General features: G+C 44.0%; 1 protein-coding gene across 1 annotated transcript in view; it reads left to right on the plus strand.

Moving 5' to 3' along the window:
- The first annotated feature begins 631 nt into the window (after nt 1-631).
- Nucleotides 632-23,163, plus strand: part of BLNK (B cell linker) — an 82,438-nt gene continuing 59,906 nt past the window's right edge. The window contains exons 1-2 of the mRNA XM_060095789.1: nt 632-637; nt 1,607-1,665. Coding sequence (XP_059951772.1) covers nt 632-637; nt 1,607-1,665 — 65 coding nt within the window. The remainder of the gene's footprint in view (nt 638-1,606; nt 1,666-23,163) is intronic.

Here is a 23,163-nt window from a genome sequence, read left to right on the forward strand (position 1 = left end):
TCTGGGGAAATAATAAGTTCGCAGCCCAGGTGCTGAACAGAGTTGTTGGTTGAGAGAAAAGTCAAGTAGCCGACGGGGTGCACTTTACAGTAATTTAGAAGGAACAAGCTGATTATTGCCCCGTTCAGTGGAGCTTGATTTTCCTGACCCTGATGACATTCTCCGTGCCTTCACTCTCCTGGTCTACTAGTTCCCTTCCGTTAAGACCTGTGAGGACCTGAGGGGCGAAGGTCTAGAACTCTTTCAAGATAAATTGCAAGAAAGTTGAGCTTCCTGTTTGGGGAAAATAAACAATTGGAAGAGCCAAGCACTTACATTTTTCTCATGAAAGATGATCTTTCTTGCTGGCCTGGCCAGTTCAGGGGTTTGGCCAAGCAGAAGGGCCCCACCCTTCAATAGCCCTGTGGATTCTGCTCCTGACCATCTTGTTAAACTAGAAATTCAGAGAAGTACATGAATGTGAATAATCAAGATTTACCTGGAGAAATACAGAACCTCTGTACAAAGAAGAGGCACAGGAGGAAAGGAATCCATCTACTACGTCCATCTCTGCCATTGCCGCTGCTCCCTCTCACCTTCCTCCCCCTCCTCCTCCCCTCCTCACTGGCCCATCACTAGGTCTGGTGAGGGGATGAAGGTGAGCAGTGGACGAGGCCAGGAGGGGACAAAGGCAGTGAGGAGAGTGGCACCCTGCTTTTAAGGGGACTTCTGGATGGCCTGATGTCACAACTGTATTGTTGGGAGGTTGTTAAATTTGTTCTTAGCTGACCTTTGAGTACATCTTGATTTCGTTTGAAAGCATCTGGCTATCAGCACAACTCCTGACACCATCAACCTCATAAAGAGGCCATGCTGTACAATGGAGATCCTCTCACCTTTTCCAGATCTCCTATCTGTCTCTATCCCTAATGACCTTGCCTAGAGAATTGTCTTCCCATTTTACACAGATCTTCAGGAAAACTGAATTCTAACTCTCAAAGTAAACTGTTACCACTGTGTCACTGTCAGCTTGATATTTATTTAAAAACATTTGGGGGAGAGGAGTGAGGAGAAACTATACAAAAATGCCATTTTCATATAACGATCCTTTAAGTGGAAAAGTTTATCCATGACTTTATGCAAATGAGCAGAAAGTCCCAAAGAGACTTTCGGATGGAATTGATCATTCTGCTTTTCCTTGAGCTCAGGAAGGGGACAGCATGACACCTGCTGAAAACAAGGACTATATGTGTTCAGGACAACAGGAAGTAGTGACCAGCCAGAAGCTTGCCCTGACCTGGTTATAAATCTGGTTACAGAAGAAAGCAGCTGGAAAGCAATTTGCATGTCCAATAAGTTTCACTATTAAAGTTTACACAACGTGGAGTAACCAGTCAAGTTGGCTGGCTACCCAGATCACATGACTATGTAGAAACATGAAACTTGACTACGTGCTCAAGCAAGTTTTACTTCTCCCTCGTGCAGGGGTGTCTGCCAGCAGCCTGCACTCTCAGAAATCAGACTCAAGTGACTAGGACCCTTGAGATCAAAGGCTTACCATGCTACTCCCCAGGACAGCCAGGGACTGCTGACGTGACCACTGGACAGTGATCTGTGGTTCGTATAGTTACCAAAAAGAATGGATAAGCTTAATAAAATAACTGTCCCCGCCAGTCAGAAGTTGAGGTAAGATTTTCTCCATCCAATACTTTTCCTCCTTCTTCTCCTTTTTTTTTTTTTCCAATGATCTTACTGCATCTCAGAAATACTGAAATCCTGGAATACTTTGCTAGCTGTAAGACAGTGGGGCGTCAGTTGCTATAGGGAAGGGGACTTGCATTTTTAAAGAAATTTATAGGAACAAGTGAGCTTATTCTAGCTGGCTTTGCCAGTGATGGATTGAAGTGTAAAGCTTTGAAGAGAAAATAAAAAAGAAAAGCCAAGGGCTTAGATTCTAACAATGGTCAGCTTGGAGAGTCTGAACACAGCAAGCTTTTCTAAAAAAAAGTTTGGTCTAATCTGAGTACTAAAATATTTCATTGTGGATTACTATTTAATGTTAAAGATTGTTGTAATAATTTGTATTCATTGTAATTTTACTATTTCATTTATTTTGTGGCTGTATGTCACAAGTGTTTTGGGGAGATTAGATCTGTTTTTCCAGTGTCTTCATGTCAGTGTAACAATTATCTATAAAAAGCCACTTAGAAAGAATAAAGAAACCAGAAGTGGCCCAAGGGGAAAGAATCAAGAAACTCCTCTGACCTATAGAAGAAAAGACTTCCCAAATTTTTATTTTGAAGATTTTCTTTTTGTCTCATTGTGACAACATCATGGCTTTTTGAGACTGGAACTTTTAAGTGTTCAATGAGTGTTTTATATTTCAGCTACCACTTGAACTTCAGTTTTTCACAGGGTGATGTGACACGTGTAGCAAGGAAGTTATCACAAATGATAAGGAGCTAGAGAATCAGAGCTTTTGAGATAGAATTTAAGAGAAATTAGTCTGGGAATGGCAGAGGGACAGCACTTCACATTTAGAATAGGGATCATATACCTGGTAGGCACTTGGTAAATGATAGTTTGAAACGAACTGCTGGTCTGGAATCAAGAGGCAGCATGGTCGCGGTCAGCCCTTTCAAGGGTGTGTTGATAAGGAGACAAAAAGCTTCCTCAGTCTTGCCCTTGGTCTCATGTTGCTACACCGTCATGGGAGGGGGGTAGGTAAAACAGTGCAAGTAGTAAGCGACCCAATGAGTATAAGAAGTGAATTGGAGTAGCTGGAGAGGTTTTAACAGAGAAGACACTTCAAGTGCTAAGCTTTGTCAAAGTAAATGAACAAACAAAATCAAATAAAAACGAACATGTAGATGTTGAGAATGGAGTCGTGGTTACCAGAAGTGAAGAGGCAGGGGGCGGAGGGTGAAATGGGTAAAGGAGGTCAAGTGTATGGTGATGGATGGAAACTAGATTTTTGGTGGTGAGCACACTATGGTACATACGGAAGTAGAAATATAATGTTGTAAAAAGTGAAATGTACATAATGTTATAAACCAATGTTACCTCAATAAAAAAATAAATAAAGAGCTAGGCTTTGAGAGGCAGGTAAGATAAAAGAAGTTAGAGAATTGGAGGGAAAGTCTGATGTGTTGGGAGGGAGGAAAGACAGAAGCTGGCGCTGGGAGCTGGACTTGACTAGGTCCATTTGTAGGATGATGAGGAGAGTCTTCTGCCCAACAGAGGCTGTAGAATAGGCCTGTGGGACCAGAAGGTCCTCAAAAGGTTGGATGCATAGGGTGGGGCCAGATCACAAAGGACAGTGAGGGCTCTAACCACGGAGGGCTGGAGAATGGTTTATACAGTTACAGATGTCATGCCAATGGGCTTAAGGGAGGTTGGCAGGATGGACCGGAGTGGGCAGAACCTGGAGGCAGGGATGCTCAGTAGGAGGGGCGGTTAAGTAACCCAGGCCTCTAGTGCTGCAGGCCTGGACTTGGGGCAGAGCAGTGAAAAGGGAGAGGGAAGGAAAGACATGCCAAAGAAACTAACAAGGCATGGATATTACGGTTTCTCTCAAATGAGCAAGAGGGTTTAGAAGGTCCTTTTCAGAGATATTCCATAACCTAGGCCTATACTAAGTCTTAGAACCTCTTTCAGGATATCCAGATGGGAATTTAAATAAAGAGAGGCAATAGAACCTAAATCACTTCATGATCCTTCCCTTGGGGACAAAGTCCAGCTTTGTCAGAGATATTCCATAACCTAGGCCTATACTAAGTCTTAGAACCTCTTTCAGGATATCCAGATGGGAATTTAAATAAAGAGAGGCAGTAGAACCTAAATCACTTCATGATCCTTCCCTTGGGGACAAAGTCCAGCTTTGTCACAGAGCAGTCGATAGACAACATACAACACTAGATTAGAGGGTAGAAAACCAAAACCGTATTGTGGATAATCATATACTACATTCATCTGCTCAGGCAAAAGTAACTTTTTTTTTCTACTTGGTTACTGAGTTGTTTTTACAGAATTGGCTTGTTTTGATAAAATGTGCACTGTCGATGTGGAACTTTTCAAAAAAATGAAATTGTAAACCTAATGAACTTGAAGCACCATTTTAAATCTTTTCTGTAATTAGATGGGATGGCGAGGAATAGGTCAATGAATACTTGATTCCTGTGGTTTGTATCCTCTGTCCTGACAGGTTATCACCAATTCAGAATGTTGCCGACTGTGCAATTATTTGGCATCAGATGACAGTATAAGTGAAGAGCCGTGTTCATACTCTTAGGTTTATCAAAGTTTATATGATAATTTGCTTAAATTCTTAGCCAGAAAAAATAGAGAGATAGTGAGTGTCCATCAAGGGGGAGTAAAAGGGAAGACCCTGATCTAGGGGGTATATTCCCAGGGCTGGAAAGAGACTAGAGGCAGAAGGAGTGACCAGGAGGGAGGGAAAGTAGAGTCAGCTAAGGAAAAGAGGGCAGGCATGATTAGGAAAAAAAAAAAAGATTCTCAAAATGAAGGAGAAAGAGAAGGTTCCAGATGGACCTTCCTAGAGGGACAGCTGGGGATGAGTAGTCAGCCTGAGAGTTTCTACTGCAGAGGAATTGAGAAAGGCGAAGTGGCTAAGTTGTATGTGACCACAGAAATGTGTGAGCACAGATTCTTGCTTTTTTTCTCCCCTTGGGGCACTACATGAAGTCGGTTTCTCTGTTAATGGGAATTCAAAACCTCTCAGGATCTTTTAGTTGATTCTTTGCCATGATTTCCCCTGGATTTTATACCGTAATGATATCATCAGAAACGCAGCTCAGACCTGGGGTCTCAATCCTTCCACAGTAAGTATTCCTATTCATAAAAATATTACACTTCTAGGTAAACGTTTCAACATTTACAGTCCTGAATCACAATGACTATATTCCTTTCAAGTTAGTGAAACTAGTTTGTAAAGGAAATTTTACGTTTTTATATTTTTAATAACCTCCCAGATGACTCATCGTCTGTGAGTGTGTATTTTTCTTTGTAGCTCCCACAAACACATACTCACTTATTTTTACAAATGGAAAAAGTCTTTGACACAGGTGTGGTCAAGCCAAGTCTCCCTAATCCTTATATTATTGGTTGTAGAGTATGGCATTTTTCAGTCAAACTAACATATGTGTGAGTTTGGGAAAGTTTACTTAAATTCCCTGGTCCTAGTTACTTCAGCTGAAAAGATAGAGATAATAACAGCACTGATCCCACAGGGCTGTTGTAAGTATTAGATTGGCACATAGTAATTATTGGATTGAAAAATGGTGGTTATTTAATATCTTATTGTTATTCTTCTTAATTCTATAGGTGTGCAATTGATTTTCCGAACAGAAACATAGTACTTTACGTTGATCCTTGATACATTTCATGTCAGTTTCAGTTCTTCTTTTTAGCTATTTTGTCTATTTTACCTTTTGTTTCTGACATCTGTGGCATTTAGCTTTGCATGGACTGTGAGGTAACAAACATCCCTTCTCTGCCCTAATCTAAGTGACTAATAAGCTACTGAGCGTGACAGAGCCCTGCCATGGGTGTCTGGGTCTCACGGCCAGGGTTCTCACTTGGAGATCCTATTTGACAGATCCTGGGACATGATTTTCCTTCTCAGGTCTTGGAATCCTCCACTGGCATTTCCAGTTACTTGACTTTTCAAGTTCAATTCTTCAGAAACAAATTTACCTTCTTTTCACCTTTCTGCCACTAGATCCCTCTCTGGTCCTCCCTGTTTCTGTCAATGGTCAACTCTAAGTCTGATGCATCCTTTCCTCTGTACCTCCACTCACCTAACACAACCTCTAGTCTTTCTTTCATGATGCTTCCATATATGCCTGTTTCTTTCTTCTTCTACCACACCATCCTGGTTAGGTTCTCATCACCCTGTATCCCCCAGCTACAAAATGAGGAGTTTGGATCTGACAATTCTCAAAGTCCCTCTCAGCTCTGATGCTGTGTGATCCTTTAGCCATGAAGACCATGCTTGAAATGGTACATCCTCTAAGGCTACCATTTCATCCCACGACCCTCAGGAAATATTTCCTGATGGAATTATCAACTTGTTTGAGATAGTTTTCCAAATATTTTCAAACTCTTTTCTTACTAAGTTTTTGAAAACTGCCCAACTCAGAACACTGGGAGCAGAGAATTCATCTAGACAGCATCCCGATGCATCATCTGGAAGGTAGCTATGATGTATTTAGAAAGACAAAGCAATTGGTACCCAAAAGGGCAGGATTCCAATTGCCAATTACTAGCTATGGGTCCTGATGAAGTCACTTAACTTCTCTAAGCCTCAGTTTCCTCAACTGTCAGATAACACTAGAGATGCCTTCCTCACAGGCTTGTTGTGAAGACATGGGCTAAAGTGCCAGACTATTTGTCACATGGTCAGTATAACAAGTAAATAAAAAGTAAACACATCAATCAGTACTTTAACCTACCCTTCATGAGTGACCATTTGTTATCTCTCTTCCTACTCATGGTAGAAGATCCAACCCCCTTTAACTGGAGGGCAAGCAGAGCAGGAAGCTGCCCAGAGGCTCACGGTGGGTGGATAGAGCACATCCTGAATACAAGTGTGTCTCGGGCATCTCTCTTCTCATTCTTTTATAAGTTTAGATCAGAGGCCAGTGCTGAGGTGGGGGGGGCAAGAGGAGGCACAGCATCTAATGGTAGAGATGAGATAGACTTCCCAGGAAGTATGGTTTCCTATTCTCCTCACACTGCCTACCTGCCTTATGTCAGCTGAGAAGCTGCTCAACTAGGCTATATTGTGTTGTACCAGTGGATGCAATTCTCAGACAAGTTCTCTGTCTTCTCATGGGCAAGCTACATGGGAGCCACTTTAGAAATTTGCTTAGTGTTTGTGGATTTCAGGATCATCACCTAGGAAAACTCAAGGCACTCTTTCTCATCCACTCTGGGCATGGGTCTGCCAGGAAAATGCTAAACCCGAGTCCACATATTCAAGGCACCCTCTCTTCTGGATCCAATAATCACCTGAACAATATGTGCTGTGGCTGAACAATTCCTCCCTCTTCGTGCAACCTGTCCCCAAAGTGGCTATGATACAGTTAATTCGGTTTCCAAGAACTGAACCACAATTACATTCTAGCCCTGCCTCTTACAGCACTGGATGGGAGGAGATTGGGCTGGTACCAAATGCTTTAGGCACACATTTACAATCTCTTGGTTTTCCCCCACAGATGATTAACCGCATCTGTTCTGTGGAGAATTTACTTGTTTGGTGCATTTTCAAAGAGGATCTTACTATTGCCCTCATGCAATGGCATGAAGGAATCTAGGCTTGTTAAAGAAAACATGAATAAGAAAAAAAAAGAAATTAAATAATAGCTTGTTATAGAGATATTGAAACACTGGATGGCTTTCTTTGGCTTTTTAATAAACCCCATAGAAATTATCTTCTTCGGCCTTCCCCCAAGACATAGCTGCATCATTTAGATCAGTGGTTCTACACCAGGGACAATTTTGCCCTCCAGGGGACATTTGACTATCCCACTTTGGGAGGGGGTGCTGCTCGCACCTCGTAGGTAGATGCCTGGGTGCTGCTAAACATCCTGAACTGTGCAGAGCAATCCTTACAGCAAAGTATTATCTGGCCCAAAATGTCAATAGTGCTGCAGTTGGGAAACTCTGATCCAGACCAAGTGGAATGAATTCTGTGTAGAACAAGAAGCACAGATTCACTTGTATGTGCTTATAGTGACAGTATGTATTTATAATACATATATTTGCAATTGATGTGGCCTCTGCTTGCTGGACTGATTTTCCTCTGTCTGGGATGATTTGGGTCAGGGGTTGCCAAGGGGAAAGTTCAGAAGTGCTTGAGCCTATATTTCAATGAGCTATTTTTGAAAAAAGAATTTTTAGTGTCAAACAAAACTAGATTCCAGGAACTCCATGCACCACTGAAGCATAAGTTGTTCTCTCCTGGGTAGAGAAATGAGAGCAGGAAAAGAGTTCCAGACATCAGGTCCCCTTAGGACAGTATGTTTCTACCTCTCTAAGTAGACTGGGCAACTTGAGTGGACACCACTAGAGTTAGGATAAAGTCAGTCCGACTCTGATTCTGTAGTTAGTGGTCACAGGGGCTGCCGCTGCCTCCCGATCAGACACGTTGTGTTTCTTGCTTTGTGATTTGGATCTGTCAGGTCCCCTTAAATCTCACTGACCTGGGACCATTCTGCTTCTTTAAGGTGACCCTGCATCTCTCTATTTGCTCCCTTAGGTGTTGGTGTCTAAGCTCTCAGAAACAGCTTTAGTTTTCTCATTCTACATACCTGCTCAGCTTCCTAAGCCTCCAGAGACCAAGCACACAATTAGAGGTTAAGAGGATGGGGCTCCCCTGGTGGCGCAGTGGTTGGGAGTCCGCCTGCCGATGCAGGGGACGCGGGTTCGTGCCCCAGTCCGGGAGGATCCCGCATGCCACGGAGCAGCTGGACCCGTGAGCCATGGCTGCTGGGCCTGCGCGTCCGGAGCCTGTGCTCCGCAGTGGGGGTGGCCACAGCAGTGAGAGGCCCGCGTGCTGCCAAAAAAAAAAAAAAAAAAGAGGATGGCACACCTGTTGCTCCAGAAATGGGCCCCCCCCCTGCAGATTGGGTGGAATGCCAGCCCCCATCCAAGTCCTGCCTCCACATCAAGGGAGCCGTGAACCCTGAGCCGTGAACTCCAGCTAACTGTCCGCTAGGTCCCACTGACCTCAAGGCTCCCCAGCACGCTGTAGCAAAGCAGCTTTTGTGCCAGGCTCTGATGTTGGAGCACAGGTCCCCTGGTCTGTGGTGGAAACCCTCCCTCAGAGAAGCACACCTCCTGCTGTGGGCTGAGCCTCTTGCTGGCTCATGTGCTCCCATCCCCAGTTCTGCGTCCCTCAGTGGGCAAGCTTGTCTTCCTTCCCACGCCTGTAGCTCGCTCCACAGCTGAGGACTGTCTGCTCCCAATAGCTCCTCCCTCCAGCTCCTCCTTGTTTGACCCACCTTCTCCTACCCGTCCTGTCTCACCTCCCTTCTGAAAGGTCATCCATCAGCAGCTATATCTGCAGGCTGATTTTCCACTCAGGTGTTTTCACAACCCTTTTATGGCATCATGGTCTAGGCCCCCAAACAGGCCGTAGTCCCTCAGTCCAGCATGGCTTGTTTCAATGCTCATTTCCACAGCAAGGCACGGAAGCCAGATTAAGGGATGTATTGCATGTCCTAGATGAGCGGTGCTTCCCTGTTGGCCACTTTCCTGAGAAAGGAGCTCGTTATCCCAGGGGCGTCTCTGCCTCCCAGCAGGCTAGCTGGGGGCCCCAGATCTCCTCCAGATTTCAACCCTCCCTACGGTGTAGGGAATACACAGCAGAGGCCACTGAGTTTCCTGGGCCTGTGCTGTGCAGTCTCACAGGACCCCATGCTTGGTTTAATGTCTGCTGTTGCAGTCTTAAGACTCTCAATAATTTTGAACTAGAAGCCCTGCATTTTCATTTTACACTGGGCCCCAGAAATTAGGTAGCCAGTGTTGGCCACAAGTTCCGTGAGCCCCCTCGGCTGAACCTGCTCCCCCTGCAATGTGTCAGGACACAAACATCAGTGGAGAAGCCTCCTCCTTTCCCCTCCCCAGCCCCCCAAATCAGAAAGGTTTACTGGGCAATAAGATGGAGCGGCCATCTCTCTAGTCCCTCAGGTAAGAGGCCCAGAGAGGTGAAGTCACTTATCCAAGCTCACACCAGAAAGGCCTAGTCTAGAGCTACACCTCCATGTTTGCCTAGGAGGAGGGAGGAACAGCAGGCCACGCCTTCTTTTTTTTTTTCCTGTGTTATTTACTGGCCAGTAAAACATTCTAGCTTAGTCTCTGTTCTATATTTTTCCTAGACTTTTTTTTTAAACTAAAAAGCAGCTAATTTACTAGTCAGAAGCCCCAGTGAGGCCCTACAGAATATTATTGTCAGTATTTCATGCTATTACATGTTTCCAGGTCCAAACTTGAATTTCACACTGACTCAGTCATGTTTGGTACCCTACTGAGACTATATATTTTTCAAAGAATGCTCCCACAATTGTTCATGTAATCTGAGAGTGAGTTATAATTAAAAAGAGCAGAGTTGGTCTTATGTGTAGACTAAGCATACAGGACCATGTTGTATAATTTAAGAGGTGCCCCAGAAAGGTGTTTTTTGCTGAACTTTGGAATCAGGCAGACCTAGGTTTGGATACTTGCTCTGTACTCCCTTGCTCTTGGTCTTTGAGAAAGTTACTTAATCCTTTTTAGCCTCAGCTTTTCACCTGGAAAATGGGAATAATAATATATAATATAATAGGGGTGTTGTAACAGTAAACATATTAAATAGAGAGTAAAAGTTCAGTCAGTGTCCCCTCCCCACAAATCCCTCCTGGCCTGGGCTCTCCTGTTGCCCCAGTTGTGTGATTAGAGAGACTTCCTCCTGGGATAAGGTGTGTCTCAGAGTCCAGGTTCAAACTTAAACATCACTATGTGTAATAGGTTAAGGCATTAAGCCCTTAGCCGTCACTAACACCCAAGTGGGAATCTAACAGCTCAGACTGTGGGGACAGAGAGCTGTGCTCTTCTGCCTCCCGCACAGAGGTGACTCAATCTATGGTTGTTAGTTGAAAGAAGGGGACATTGTTCAGGAAAGTGGTGATAAGGAGGAAAAGGTCAGAGGAGGGAGACCACACCTAAGTAAATGGAGTTCCCAGTGGGGAGGCTGTGACTGAGGTTGCTTGGACCAGAGGATTAGAGTTGAGCTCAAAGGTAGAAAGAAATGCCCTCCCCCATTGACTATGTTGTTGCTGTTTACTTTACAACTTTACTTGGTTCAAAGTGCAAAAAACTGCAGGGTGAAGAGTACCTTTTAAGCATGTTTGACATATTAATGACCATACCTAATCCTGGACAGGAAGGAAACAGTCATTTTAGTGCAAATAACTACAGTAGAATCAAATACAAACATGAGAAATATACTTTCAAAAAGGAAAATGGCAAATGTAACACCACATCACTGGAAAACTGGACCCTCTACATATATGTAACTATTTTGCCTTTTGAATTGTCTTTACAGCCTGTTCAGGGACAAAGTCTGCTTTTTTTTTTTTGCGGCATGTGGGCCTCTCACTGTTGTGGCCTCTCCCGTTGCGGAGCACAGGCTCCGGACGCGCAGGCTCAACGGCCATGGCTCACGGGCCCAGCCGCTCTGCGGCATGTGGGATCTTCCCAGACCGGGGCACGAACCCGTGTCCCCTGCATCGGCAGGCGGACTGTCAACCACTGCGCCACCAGGGAAGCCCCAAAGTCTGCTTTTTACAACTGAAAACCTTTTGATTTCATGTCATCACCACATTTACAGATTATCACAGTTGCCCAACCAATCCCAGATGACTGGTCAAATTCACCTGATGAATGCTGAAAACAACTCTTAACATGACTAAAACAAAAGTTATTCATGTGCCTCAAAAGTAAATTGGAAAAAAAAATCTGCTTTAAAATTGCTAATGACTACTTGGGGTGATGAACTGTTCTGCAACTAGTTAGTGGTGGTGATTGCACAGCACTGTGAATTTACTAAATGCCACTGAGTTGAACACTTTGAAATGGTGGAATGATGAATTTTTGATAATGCAATTATTTCCCATATTTACCATAAAATATTATGAGGATCCATGATCATATTTTTGTTTGACCAATTAGATACTGTATCAAAGCTGTTTTTTTTTTTTTTAATGTATTAACTGGGGAATTCCCTGGCGGTCCAGTGTTTAGGACTCAGGGATTTCTCTGCCGTGCGCCCGGGTTAGATCCCTGGTCGGAGAACTAAGATCTCGCGAGCCGCGCGGTGCACCCAAAAAAATAAAAAATGTATTATCGATAAATGTTTCTGGATAGTAAACAGTTTAGTTAAGAATGTCAATGCTTCCTTCCACTTCAATCCCTACATGTGATATTCCCCAATATCTTTTTTTCACTAAGATCCCAAAGAAATGAGCTTGAGTCAAATTTTTTCAATGTATCGGCAATACCATTCTACAAAATATCTCTTTACTCCGTGAAAATATCTTTGCTTTTAGCTATAGAAATGAATGACCAGACAAGTGGGTGTACCATGTAGACACAGCCAAGGCTCATTTTTTTCCACATTAAGTCTAATTTTTTAAAGAACACGCTCAAATTCTTAAAACATATTCCTTTTCTAGAATTACATAGGATTATATTTTCAGAATTTTATGAAAATGATTAGAGTTACTTATTTATCCTTGAGTCTTACAAATTTGAGAATCATCAGTTTCACACAATAATTTTCATGCTGTTAGAGGAAAGACTGTAAACATCACAAAATTCCTGCTACCAGCACCTAGTTAGAACAAGAAGCAAATCAGAGTCCAGGGACTTCCCTGGTGGCGCAGTGGATAAAAATCCACCTGCCAATGCAGGGGACATGGGTTCAAGCCCTGGTCCGGGAAGATTCCCACATGCCGCGGAGCAACTGAGCCCGTGCACCACAACTACTGAGCCTGCGTGCCACAACTACTGAAGCCCGCGCGCCTAGAGCCTGTGCTCCGCAACAAAAGAAGCCACCGCAGTGAGAAACCCACACACCGCAGCGAAGAGTAGGCCCCACTCTCAGCAACTAGAGAAAGCCCGTGCACAGCAACGAAGACCCAAAGCAGCCAAAAATAAATAAATTTATATTAAAAAAAAGGTTTAAAAAAAAAATCAGAGCCCAGTACAGGATTAAATAACAGGACCTCTGGGGGCTCTTCCAAACCCATGAGCCTCCCTTAATGTTTTTGCTTTTCACAACCTGCTTTCACATGTTTTAGGAAGAAGCTTCCCTCCATCCCAGCCCCTCCCTGCTGTGTGGGTGAGTGAGAGCAAGCACCAGCAAGAGGAAGGAAAGTGCTGCATCCCTACAGACCCCTAAACTCAGGGACGGGGAGAGCCTGACAATTTCTGCTGTCACATCAAGGGGCAGATCTTCTAAGAACTTTTTACAGCTAGTATAACCTAGTTTCCTGTCATCTCATCAGTGTCAGAGCAGTGTGGCCCAAGCCTAACTGCCTCTGATAGGGTAGAGTGTGCCACGAGTTTTTTGGAAAGGAATCAGGGTATTAGTAGGATCATCCTTGGTCTTGGTTATGCCAAGTCAGCCCAATTTTGGTCTGCTTATAACCGAGATCAGCAGTCTAGATATGCCAAAGACTACCACAAAATATTTGCAGATCTCAGTGGGAAAAAAAGAAGGAAATGATGGCGCGTCTGCAGAAACTTGAAAATTACTTTCTCTGGTTAATAGGTGGTTAGTAAGACAACCCAGGCCACGAGATGCTCACGTGTAAGGTGCACACATGCCCCTACTCCAGGACTCTTAGGTGGCCTTTCTGACTAGGGTGATAAGAAGGGCACACGGGGATAGCTACCCAGGTCTCCTTGCAGCTGAGCTCAGCCACTCTGCTTGTGAGCCTGCTCTGGACCCAGAGGGCCCCTGCCACATTCCTTCCTGCCGCCTGCGTGCACTGCCCTCTCTTTCCGCCTTTTCCTGCCATCTCTCCCTTCCTCTTTCTTCTCCGCCCCTCCCTAAAGACTTAGGGCCCCTAAGAGACCATGCAACCATCTAGCAACAGGTCTGACCTTGGGGACTAGTGGCAGGGCAGTGGGGGCACATGTGTCCCCGGTAAAAACCACTTGGCTGGTAGAGGGATTGGATGCCTTCTCCAGGGACGGAGAGGAAGGTGCCCAAAGAGGCAAGTGGTGAAGCTGGTCATCCACCCTGGCAAGGGGCCCAAGCTGAGACAAGTCAGCACGTGTCATCCAGGGGTGGTCGAGAGCACGGGTTCTGGAGTCAGACGGCCCGATTTTGAATCCCAGCTCTGTTGTTTATTACATGTAGGACCTGGGGCAGATTACTTCTCTGGGCAAATCTTTTCTCACTATAAAAATTAGGCTAATCACAACAATGTGAATATACAATGTGTATGTGAATACACTACTGACTGGACACTTAAAATTGGTTACGATCATAAATTTAATGTTATGTGGTTATTTTTGATCACACTTTTAAAAATAATAATAAGACCTACCTCACACGGTTGTGAGGGTTAAATGAGACAAGCACGCGAAGTACCTGGCACATAACACATGCTCGGTGAGTGCTGGCGTTCACTGTTGTCACCATTGATTATCCAACTGACCACTAGCCTGGCTCACTGGGCTTGGACTGTAACCATGGCTCTGGGCTATGGTATGAGAAGTTGGAAGGCACATCCCTGCCATGGAAAAGCTGGTCCTCTAGATGGAGACTCGGACCATGTGTGGAAAGGGAAGGGGCAGGGTGTGGGGTAAAGAGCTGGGGGAATCCTCAGTAATTGATCTTGGCGCAATGGGAAAATGTGTCTGGAATTTAGTGTCTTCCCTTCCAGGAGGAGGCTGACCCAGGATATTCCTAAAGTCTCTCTCACCACCAAACTTCTGGGACTACCTTGATGACAGGCAAAACTAGGAGCTGGAATTTCAGAGCTGCGTGGTCTGACACCAGCCCGGTGACCTCCTGGGCCTTGTATCTGCATCTGTGAATGGGGCTGGGGGAGCTACGTCACTCTTGGGAGGCTTCTCAGGTTACCACAGGATGGAAAGGACTTGCTAAAACTTCTGTCCCAGCTTCACCGTGGACTCGCTCTCCAGAAGGAAGCAGCTTTGGTTGCTGAATTTGCAAATCTAAATATAACACCAATAATGCCACAGAAAGGCTGGCCTGGAGGAAATGGGGCATGAGGAAGCCAGGCCAGGGCTGAGAAGAGGCTGTGGAAAGGACGGAGGAGGAAAGCTGGTGACAGGACAAGGTCTGCTGCGTGCAAAAAACAGAATACTCGCTAAAAAGTGGCATTCTGTTTCAAAATGACGGTCGGTAGCCAGACTTCAGTTTTGAGACGGAAGTTATCCAAAAGGAAGATATTTTGTGTGAATCAGAGAATTCCCACCCCCCACCCATCTGTCTCTCTCTGTCCTCTGGTCTGATATAAGTCAGAGGCTTCTGCCATGTGATATGGTGGCAGAAGGGACCTTCCTCCTGCATTACCAGACACAGGGGTTGTGTCCAGGGTAGCTCTGGATCCACACGTGCCCTACTCAGTCTGCACTCACTGAATATTTGTGGAGTAAATAAGACAAATACATGTCTTACATAAAACAAATAATAATATTAAACTTTAAGGGGGAGGCCCCCCAAGTCAGTAAATCAAGAAATAATATTTTCATGTAATATTTTAAAAATCAAAATTAATGCAAAAAATTCCATGATGAACAAAATATTGACCTTTTAAATGAAGAGAGGACCAGGGCTACTGACACGGCGCTGTGTTCCAGCACAGTCCTCTGTGAGAACTGTTGGCCTTGTGGCCATCAATTCTCTCTTCTGCCCAGCTGAGGCCCTGAAGGCCACTCCTAGTGTTACCCCACTATTTTGGGGATCCCACTGCTGTGGGCTTGGGCCAGGGCCCAGCAGAGTTGCCTTCCTACTGGCCTCTGAGCCACCAGTGTCACCTTGCCCAGGCCCTCCTCCATCCTTCCACCCTAATCATGACAAGCCTCTGAGTAAAGATTTCCAAAGGCTTCCTATTGCCCATAAACCCCATCTCCTTGGCCTGACTAACAAGGTCCTTGATTCCCCGTATCCCGCCAACCCACCCTCAGCTTTGACCTTCCCCCCATACCCCCAATTCCTGGCACTCTCAGCTACTCACTAGACCCCAAGACAATTTCCTCTGAGCCTTTGTAGTTGCTGTTCCCACTACCTAGCTGCTATTCCTCACTCTTCTGCCTGTTGAAGTTTTATTTTCCCATCAAGATCCAGCTCTCAGGTCACTTCATCTTAAGACCTCAAAGCAGTCACTCCCTTTTTAGGATTCTTACAGCTCTATGATCTTCCCTGTTCCCAGCAAAGAATTATGAGTAGTTTTCACTTGTTATCTATCTGTATCACATGAATTTTTAAAAATTAGCTGTATGACTTTCATAAACTGAACAAAAAATCTATTTTCAGTTTAGGACAAAAAAACAGTTTAAGATATAAAATACAAAAGATGTTATGTGAACCAAATCATAATTCAAAAATTGCTATAGCACTGGAGATTAAATGACTAAGTACTACCTGAGTGCTATGAATTCAGGATATATAGAAATATAACTTAGAGCTGTGAAAGACTTGAATGTCCATGTAATCCAGCCTTCTCATTTTACAGGAGAAAATGAAGCATTAAGTGTGACAAGAATTGCTCAGATTTGCACAGACAGGAAGCTTCAGAGATTAGAGTAGAATCTGCATCTCTAGACTCTCAATCCAGTGCTCTTTCCTTAAGTGGCCTTCCTTCCTGTGCCCAAGAAATGATCTGTAAGGGGAAAGGGATGACTTGATCTGGGCCGTGGGCTGGTGGGATGGAATGGGAACAATTGTGGGTTCATAACAGTGGGTTAATTATGTCTAAAATGTTTGGTGTCCAAATTTTGAAGGCCTTTGAATGCCAAGCTAATGAGTTTTTACCTTATCCTGCAAGAAACAGGGAGACATCGAAGACTATTCATGAGTGGAATGACATGATAAAAGCAATTTAAGAAAATGAACATGGGGAAGGGGAGAGACTGAAGGTAGGGAGACAAGATGGGGGACCACAGAGGAATGAATAAAGAAGATGTGGTACATATATACAATGGAATATTACTCAGCCATAAAAAGAAGGAAATAGGGCTTCCCTGGGGCGCAGTGGTTAAGAATCCGCCTGCCAATGCAGGGGACACGTTCAATCTCTGGCCTGGGAAGATCCCACATGCTGCAGGGCAACTAAGCCCATGTGCCACAACTACTGCCTGCACTCTAGAGCCTGTGCTCTGCAACAAGAGAAGCCACTGCAATGAGAAGCCCACGCACCGCAAGGAAGAGTAGCCCCTGCTTACCTCAACTAGAGAAAGCCCATGCGCAGCAATGAAGACCCAACACAGCCAAAAAAAAAAAAAAAAAAAAAACTAAATAAATTTATTTTTAAAAAAGAATGAAATAATGCCATTTGCAGCAACATGGATGGACCTAAAGATTGTCATACTGAGTGAAGTAAGTCAGACAGAGAGAGAGAGAAATATCGTATGATATCGCTTATATGAGGAATCTAAAGAAAAATGATACAAATGAACTTATTTACAAAACAGAAACAGACTCATAGACTTGGAGAGTGAACTTGTGGTTGCCGAGGGGGAAGCGGGAGGGGGGAGTAGTTAGGGGGTTTGGGATTGACATGTACACACTGCTGTATTTAAAGTGGATGACCAGCGGGGACCTACTATATGGCACAGGGAACTCTGCTCAATATTATGTGGCGACCTGAATGGGAGGAGAATTTGAAAAGGAGTGGATACATGTGTATGTATAACTGAGTCGCTTTGCTGTACACCTGAAACTAGCACAACTTGTTAATCAACTATACTCCAATATAAAATAAAAAGTTAAAAACAAAAGATGAGGGACTACTGGCATAGTCCATCATCCATGAGATCACAATGGCTGTAGCTGAAGGAGTGGACAGGAGGGTACAGAGATGGGTAAGATGCATCTAAGGATGAATTGATGTAACTGGTGAGAGGAGATGAATAGTCAGTGAGAGAGAGAAAAAGTTTAAAAAAAAAAAAGCTTGGAAATTTCAAGCCTGAAGATCCAAGAACACCAGATTATTTAATTACTTGTTAAATTTAATAACAAAAATAAAATATACCATAAAATGATTAGTAGCATCTTAAAAAAGAAATCCAGAGTCAATAATGAGATCATTTAAACTCCTGTAAAAGGAGGAAGTCAGCTAAAGAATCAGCAGACCTAGTGGTGATAGTTACATTTAAAAAAATCCATTTATAGCATGAAGTAGTTAAGAGACTGGATGTTTTCTTTGCCTCTCTATATACCAAAGACAATATTAGAGATATTTCTACTCCGATTTGATCTAAGAAACATATAAGTTGGAGATACCAGGCCAGTTGTGAGGAGAGCACGGGTAGATGTCCTAAGGGTACCCAACCAAGTAGGTGTAGATAATTCACAGGCAGTCACCCTCGCAGTTCCGGGAACTCAGGGTGAGACTGAGTAACTCTCAGCCAAGAGTAACAAAAAGCCAGGCTTGATTCAATAGACATTGGGGTGCTGCAGGCCCTTGAGGAGGGAGTGGCCTGGTGAAAGCTGGGTTTTAGAAACATTAGCTGAATAGGCCCTGACAAAGCTTCAGAGCATGGATTGGAGAGGTACACTGGCAGAGGCAGCTTTTTCCTGGTGCAAAGGGGCAGCTGTAGGCGTGGATCTTGGCTGCAGGAGAAGGACCAACCCCGTGCATACTGAAAGGATGAAACTCCAGAACTGGGCTTGAGGTTAAGATGTGGGGGGTGAAGAAGGAGGAAGGAGTTGCCTGCTCTTTTTGTTTGTGAAGAGCTGCTTGAATATGAAACCCTCTTTAATCCATTCCTAAATCCAGATTAAATAGGGATTTCTCAGATTAACATTGCTTTACATTCCACTTTTTCTAGAAAAACAGTGAAAAAAAATACACTAAAACCTGCCTTTTCATGGTCCTCTGTGAGTGCACTAAGAAGCTAAAAGGAAAACAAGATGTTTTCTGATTTTTTTTTCTACTAAACTTTAAAAATAAGCACTTCTTGCAGATGATAGCATCTTTTAAATCATGTCCTGTATATAATAAAAATTATTAGAAAGGTTTTTAGTGAAATATGTCTGTTTTTGGACTACTCTTTGCCGATCTGGCCACGTGCAGCTGCCTTCCCAGTGCCCCCCACCCCAATCCCAGCCCTAGTAGAGCTCTGCATCCCACCAATCCATCCTTCCATGCCAATCAGCCATGTCAGGTTGGGGAGTGTTCTCAGTCAACCCTCCCTGCCACTACCAAAAAAAAAAAAAAAATGCCACAGCAACAACAATAATAATAAAACCCAATTCTGGAGTACCTTCCGGCCTGGAGGAAATCTACCCAAGTTCATCTACAATGCACATCTATGGCATACAGCTGCCATTAACAGTCTCATACAAAATAGTTTCACTGCCCTAAAAATCCCATGTTCCCTAAAAATCCTTTCCTCTTCCTGAGCTCCTAACAAACCTCTGATCTTTGTACTGTCTCCGTGGTTTTGCCTTTTCCAGATTCCAGGTGGAATCATACAGTATGTAGTCATTTCAGATTGGGTTCTTTTACTTAGCACACATTACATTTTAAATCAGAAATCATCAGAAATTAAAAACTGTACAGCCAGTGTAACCAGCCACTACTTACCTGTGAGTCCAAAAAAGAAAAGAAAAGAAAAGTGGTTGTCTTTTGCCATTCAAATCATAGTAGCCCTAGCCCACTTTTACAGACTTCCTTCCCCTGGGATTCTGAGTGTCCTGGGGCTGCTTGCATGTCCCACATCTCTACTCTGGCTCTTGCTTGCGTCCAGATCCATTCACCAGTCTCTAGGAGCCGTTCTCTGGTGCAGAGGGTATCTTCGAGGTTCCATCTGGATTTCTTGGGCTCCTTCCACCTCTTTCCACCAACCCATCCCTTATTTCCCCACAGTCCTAACAGAGTTAATAAGACTTCACTGAAGTTTGAGGAATAACAGAAGGGAAGTATAACACAAAGAATGACACATATTTGCTACTAGTCAAGGCTTTGCTTAGTGTCCTGGACTCTTCCTCAGGCCCTCCCTGCTTTGCTCCCAGCCAGAGACCACTCTGAGTGCCAGCTCACCTCTGCATCACGAGAATGAATGCTACTAGAGGTCAAATCAACCTGTAGTCCAGGGACCAGCAACCAGGAGGCCACAGGAAGACAGGAAACACCTCGGTACCAGAGCCCAAGACCTGCCGACCACATCCTCATTTTCTTCACTGCCGGTTTCTGGACTGGAGTCTTCACAGGATGAGTGACATCAAGGACAGCTTATCCCCCACAGATAGGGCTATGGTTGTGTCTTCATCCCAATGCCACCACATTCCGTGCTATTCCGTGTTAGAGCACCATATGAGGAATGGCAAAATCCCAGCCATAGCACTCCGCTCAGAGCAGGTCCAGTTACTTCTGGATTACTGCACAGTAATTACTGCACATCCTTCCTGTAGCCCCTTCATCTTCACTCTGCAGCTTTTACAAACTGTGGCTCAAGAAGAAAGTGTGTGACTATAAGAAAAATAAAAATATACAGGCACAAGGTAGTCTAAATTCCCACAGAGAAAAATCAAGTCCCATAAAGAAGTGACAGTCTGGTAAAGAATACGTCCAAATTAGGTTACCAAACTGACCCCTCAGCTTCTCTGTCTGAAACTTTACACGGGGTTAACAAGGATGTTAATTTTCCTCAAGCGGGTATTTGCTTTACTTGACACAACTAAAAGGCCCGCAGTGGGAAAAGGTATGATCCATCACAGTTGAGCCCAAAGGGTGGGCTTCTGAGCAGTAGAGTCAGCATCACCTGGGAACTTGTTAGAAATGCAAATTCTCCAGCCCCACCTAGATGTACCCAATCAGAAACTCCGGGGGTGGAGTGAAACTCTGGGTTTCAAAGGGCCTCCAGGTGATTCCGGTGCAGTTTGGTGTGAGGACCACCGGTCTATCAGATTCTAAAGTAAGCTGCTTCTTTGAAGGCAAAAAACTGCTGGTAACTTTCAAATGATGATTTTTTCTCTCTCAGGACCTCGTGGGATCTAAATTTGTTGAGATCCAGGCTCAGCCAGGGCCACACTACTACAGTGTGTTGTTAAATAACTAAGTTTGTTGATATTAACTCAAAACCTTGAAAAAAAATTAAAACAATGACAAAGGAGAGAATATAAAATTCAATTTGGTTTATACAAGGAATAATAAATATAATTATTTATATTACCTTCTCACCACTTTTAAATGCCTAAATGCCATACTGCTTAAAAATTACATATTAATATTGTTTTAAAATGTGTATTAGATAAGCTATGTCCTTTGTTTTATTTTGTTACGGACACATGGCTGTCTCTTCACAACTTTAAAAAATTAGAACATTGTGATCCTACTATTCATTCTCCCAAACATGGAAGGATATCTCAGAAACGAATAATCAAAGTGCAGCTTGTTTATGCCTTACCTATTTTCACCCACACACAACTTATCACAGTGAAACAACTGATGTTCAGCTCGAGAGCATCCTCTCCTGAAACAGTCCAGTTGCACATTTCTTTGCTATTGCATATCCTGCAAGTTGTGGTAGAGGAAAACATGTGCTCCAAAATGGAGCAGGAGATACTAGAGGGCAGCAAAAGCTGTGCATCACACAGTGTATGAAGAGTTGATAAAATGAGCTGAGACCATTACCGCATTTTCTTGGTTTGGGGGACACTGACTTGTAAGGTAACCTAAGTTTGGCAGCTGTAACTGAGCAGTCTGTGGACGTCAGGATTTGTGTGAATGAGATGCAGAGGGAGGAGAAAAACTCAACAATTTACTATAGTTATAGATTATAATTATTTTGATAATCTATAATTAAAAGTAATTAGGAAATGCCAAGAAGCATCAACTACCAAGTTGAACAAATGACAAAATTACATCACACTTTTTTGCAACTATTTGTAACATCTGTTTGTCTACACCGACAGCAAAGTCTCTTATGCAAATCAGACTCTGGCTCCCTATTACTCTGCCTGTGTCCCACTCTTGACAGACCTCTGATAGGATCCTTCACTCTGGCTCATTTTGGCCTTTTACCCCATTAGGCATTAACTTAGGCTAAAGACATTCCACTCGGTTACAGTCAGCTTATAACCAGAGGTATCCTCTGCTCTCCACTTGAAATTATTCAATTTCTTTCCAATCAATCCATTTCAACCTCTCTCTCAATCTCACTTCCTCTCTACTCCCAGACATCCTAGTTTTCATTTTCACTCATTCCTCTATCTCACAGATTCTCTATAGTTCCTCCGGTAAAGGAGAAAGGGGTTTGCACAGGTTGCACGTGAACAAATGCTAGAATACTGTATGGTTCTGAGGTAACTCAAGAGTCCAGCTTGAAGGACCCTCTGTGTGTCTCTGATGGGCCGGTTCGTCCTCTTCTCTCTCATCCATCCTTCTCTCTCTGCCAATGAGCCTGGTGCTTTGCTGAGCTCTCACACATATGGAGTCAACATGCCCAGCCTCCCTAACTAGCGATATAAGATGTGGCTTCATTTCCTTTGTTACCCAAATTATACTTACACTGACCTTCCCATATCTGAACTTGGGCTCCTCAGTGGGTCCCCCAGTTATGTAAATGATTCCCCAAGATGCAGCCTTAAGGATGTCCTGAAAGAAGTCTCTCTTCTCTTTCTACTCCACTCTCTAGCCTGTCCTCCCTCTGCACTCCACCGCTCCATGCAATGGGATACACTCTTCCCCACAGCCCAACCAAGGCTGGGCTGCAGATCCTGACAGGATACTACTGAAGATTCAGGGACAATAAAGAGAATTATCTCGTTGAAAATGGCTACTGATGGCGTTGTGGATGGCTCTTCTCAACGCAGAGGTCCAGACCCAGTCTCAGGTTCAGGGCTACCTCCCCACCCCTCCAGCTCCCCACCATTGAAAACCCCTCAGGTTTGTCTCTGCTCTTCAGGTCTCCAGGTCCTCACAGTGATTAGACCTAGAAGGGAAAGGAGCTCCCCCAAATCCCCAGTCTAAGTTCCCACTTCTTGTATGACAATCTCCCTTTTCCCAAGGTTGTTGAGAGTAGAAATGTCTATCACTTACGCAATAAATCTCCCACCATTTTCTTGATGCCCAATGGCCCTCAGGAAACAACTACAGCAGAACATCAGCACACGAGAGTTAGCCTGAAATTAACACTTAGTGGAGGACGCAAACGGGCCAGGCCAGGTGGAGTTCCTCTGACAAGCTGTCCTCTCATCCTCTCAACTGCTCCATCCCTACACCAAAAAACTTTGCAGCATATGAGTCATAAATCCATACATAGTCCAAGAGACTAGTTCTCCCAGATTCCAATTCCAATCAATGGGGTTTCCTAGACCTATGCTAAGCCTAATTATGCACCACTCTTCATATTAGCTAACAGAGGGCTTAGCTCCCAAAGTGAGAAAAATCTGCATTTTTTAATGGAAAAAGTCCA

Source organism: Mesoplodon densirostris, chromosome 1 (genome assembly GCF_025265405.1).
Source record: "Mesoplodon densirostris isolate mMesDen1 chromosome 1, mMesDen1 primary haplotype, whole genome shotgun sequence".
NCBI classification, from domain to species: Eukaryota; Metazoa; Chordata; class Mammalia; order Artiodactyla; family Ziphiidae; genus Mesoplodon; species Mesoplodon densirostris.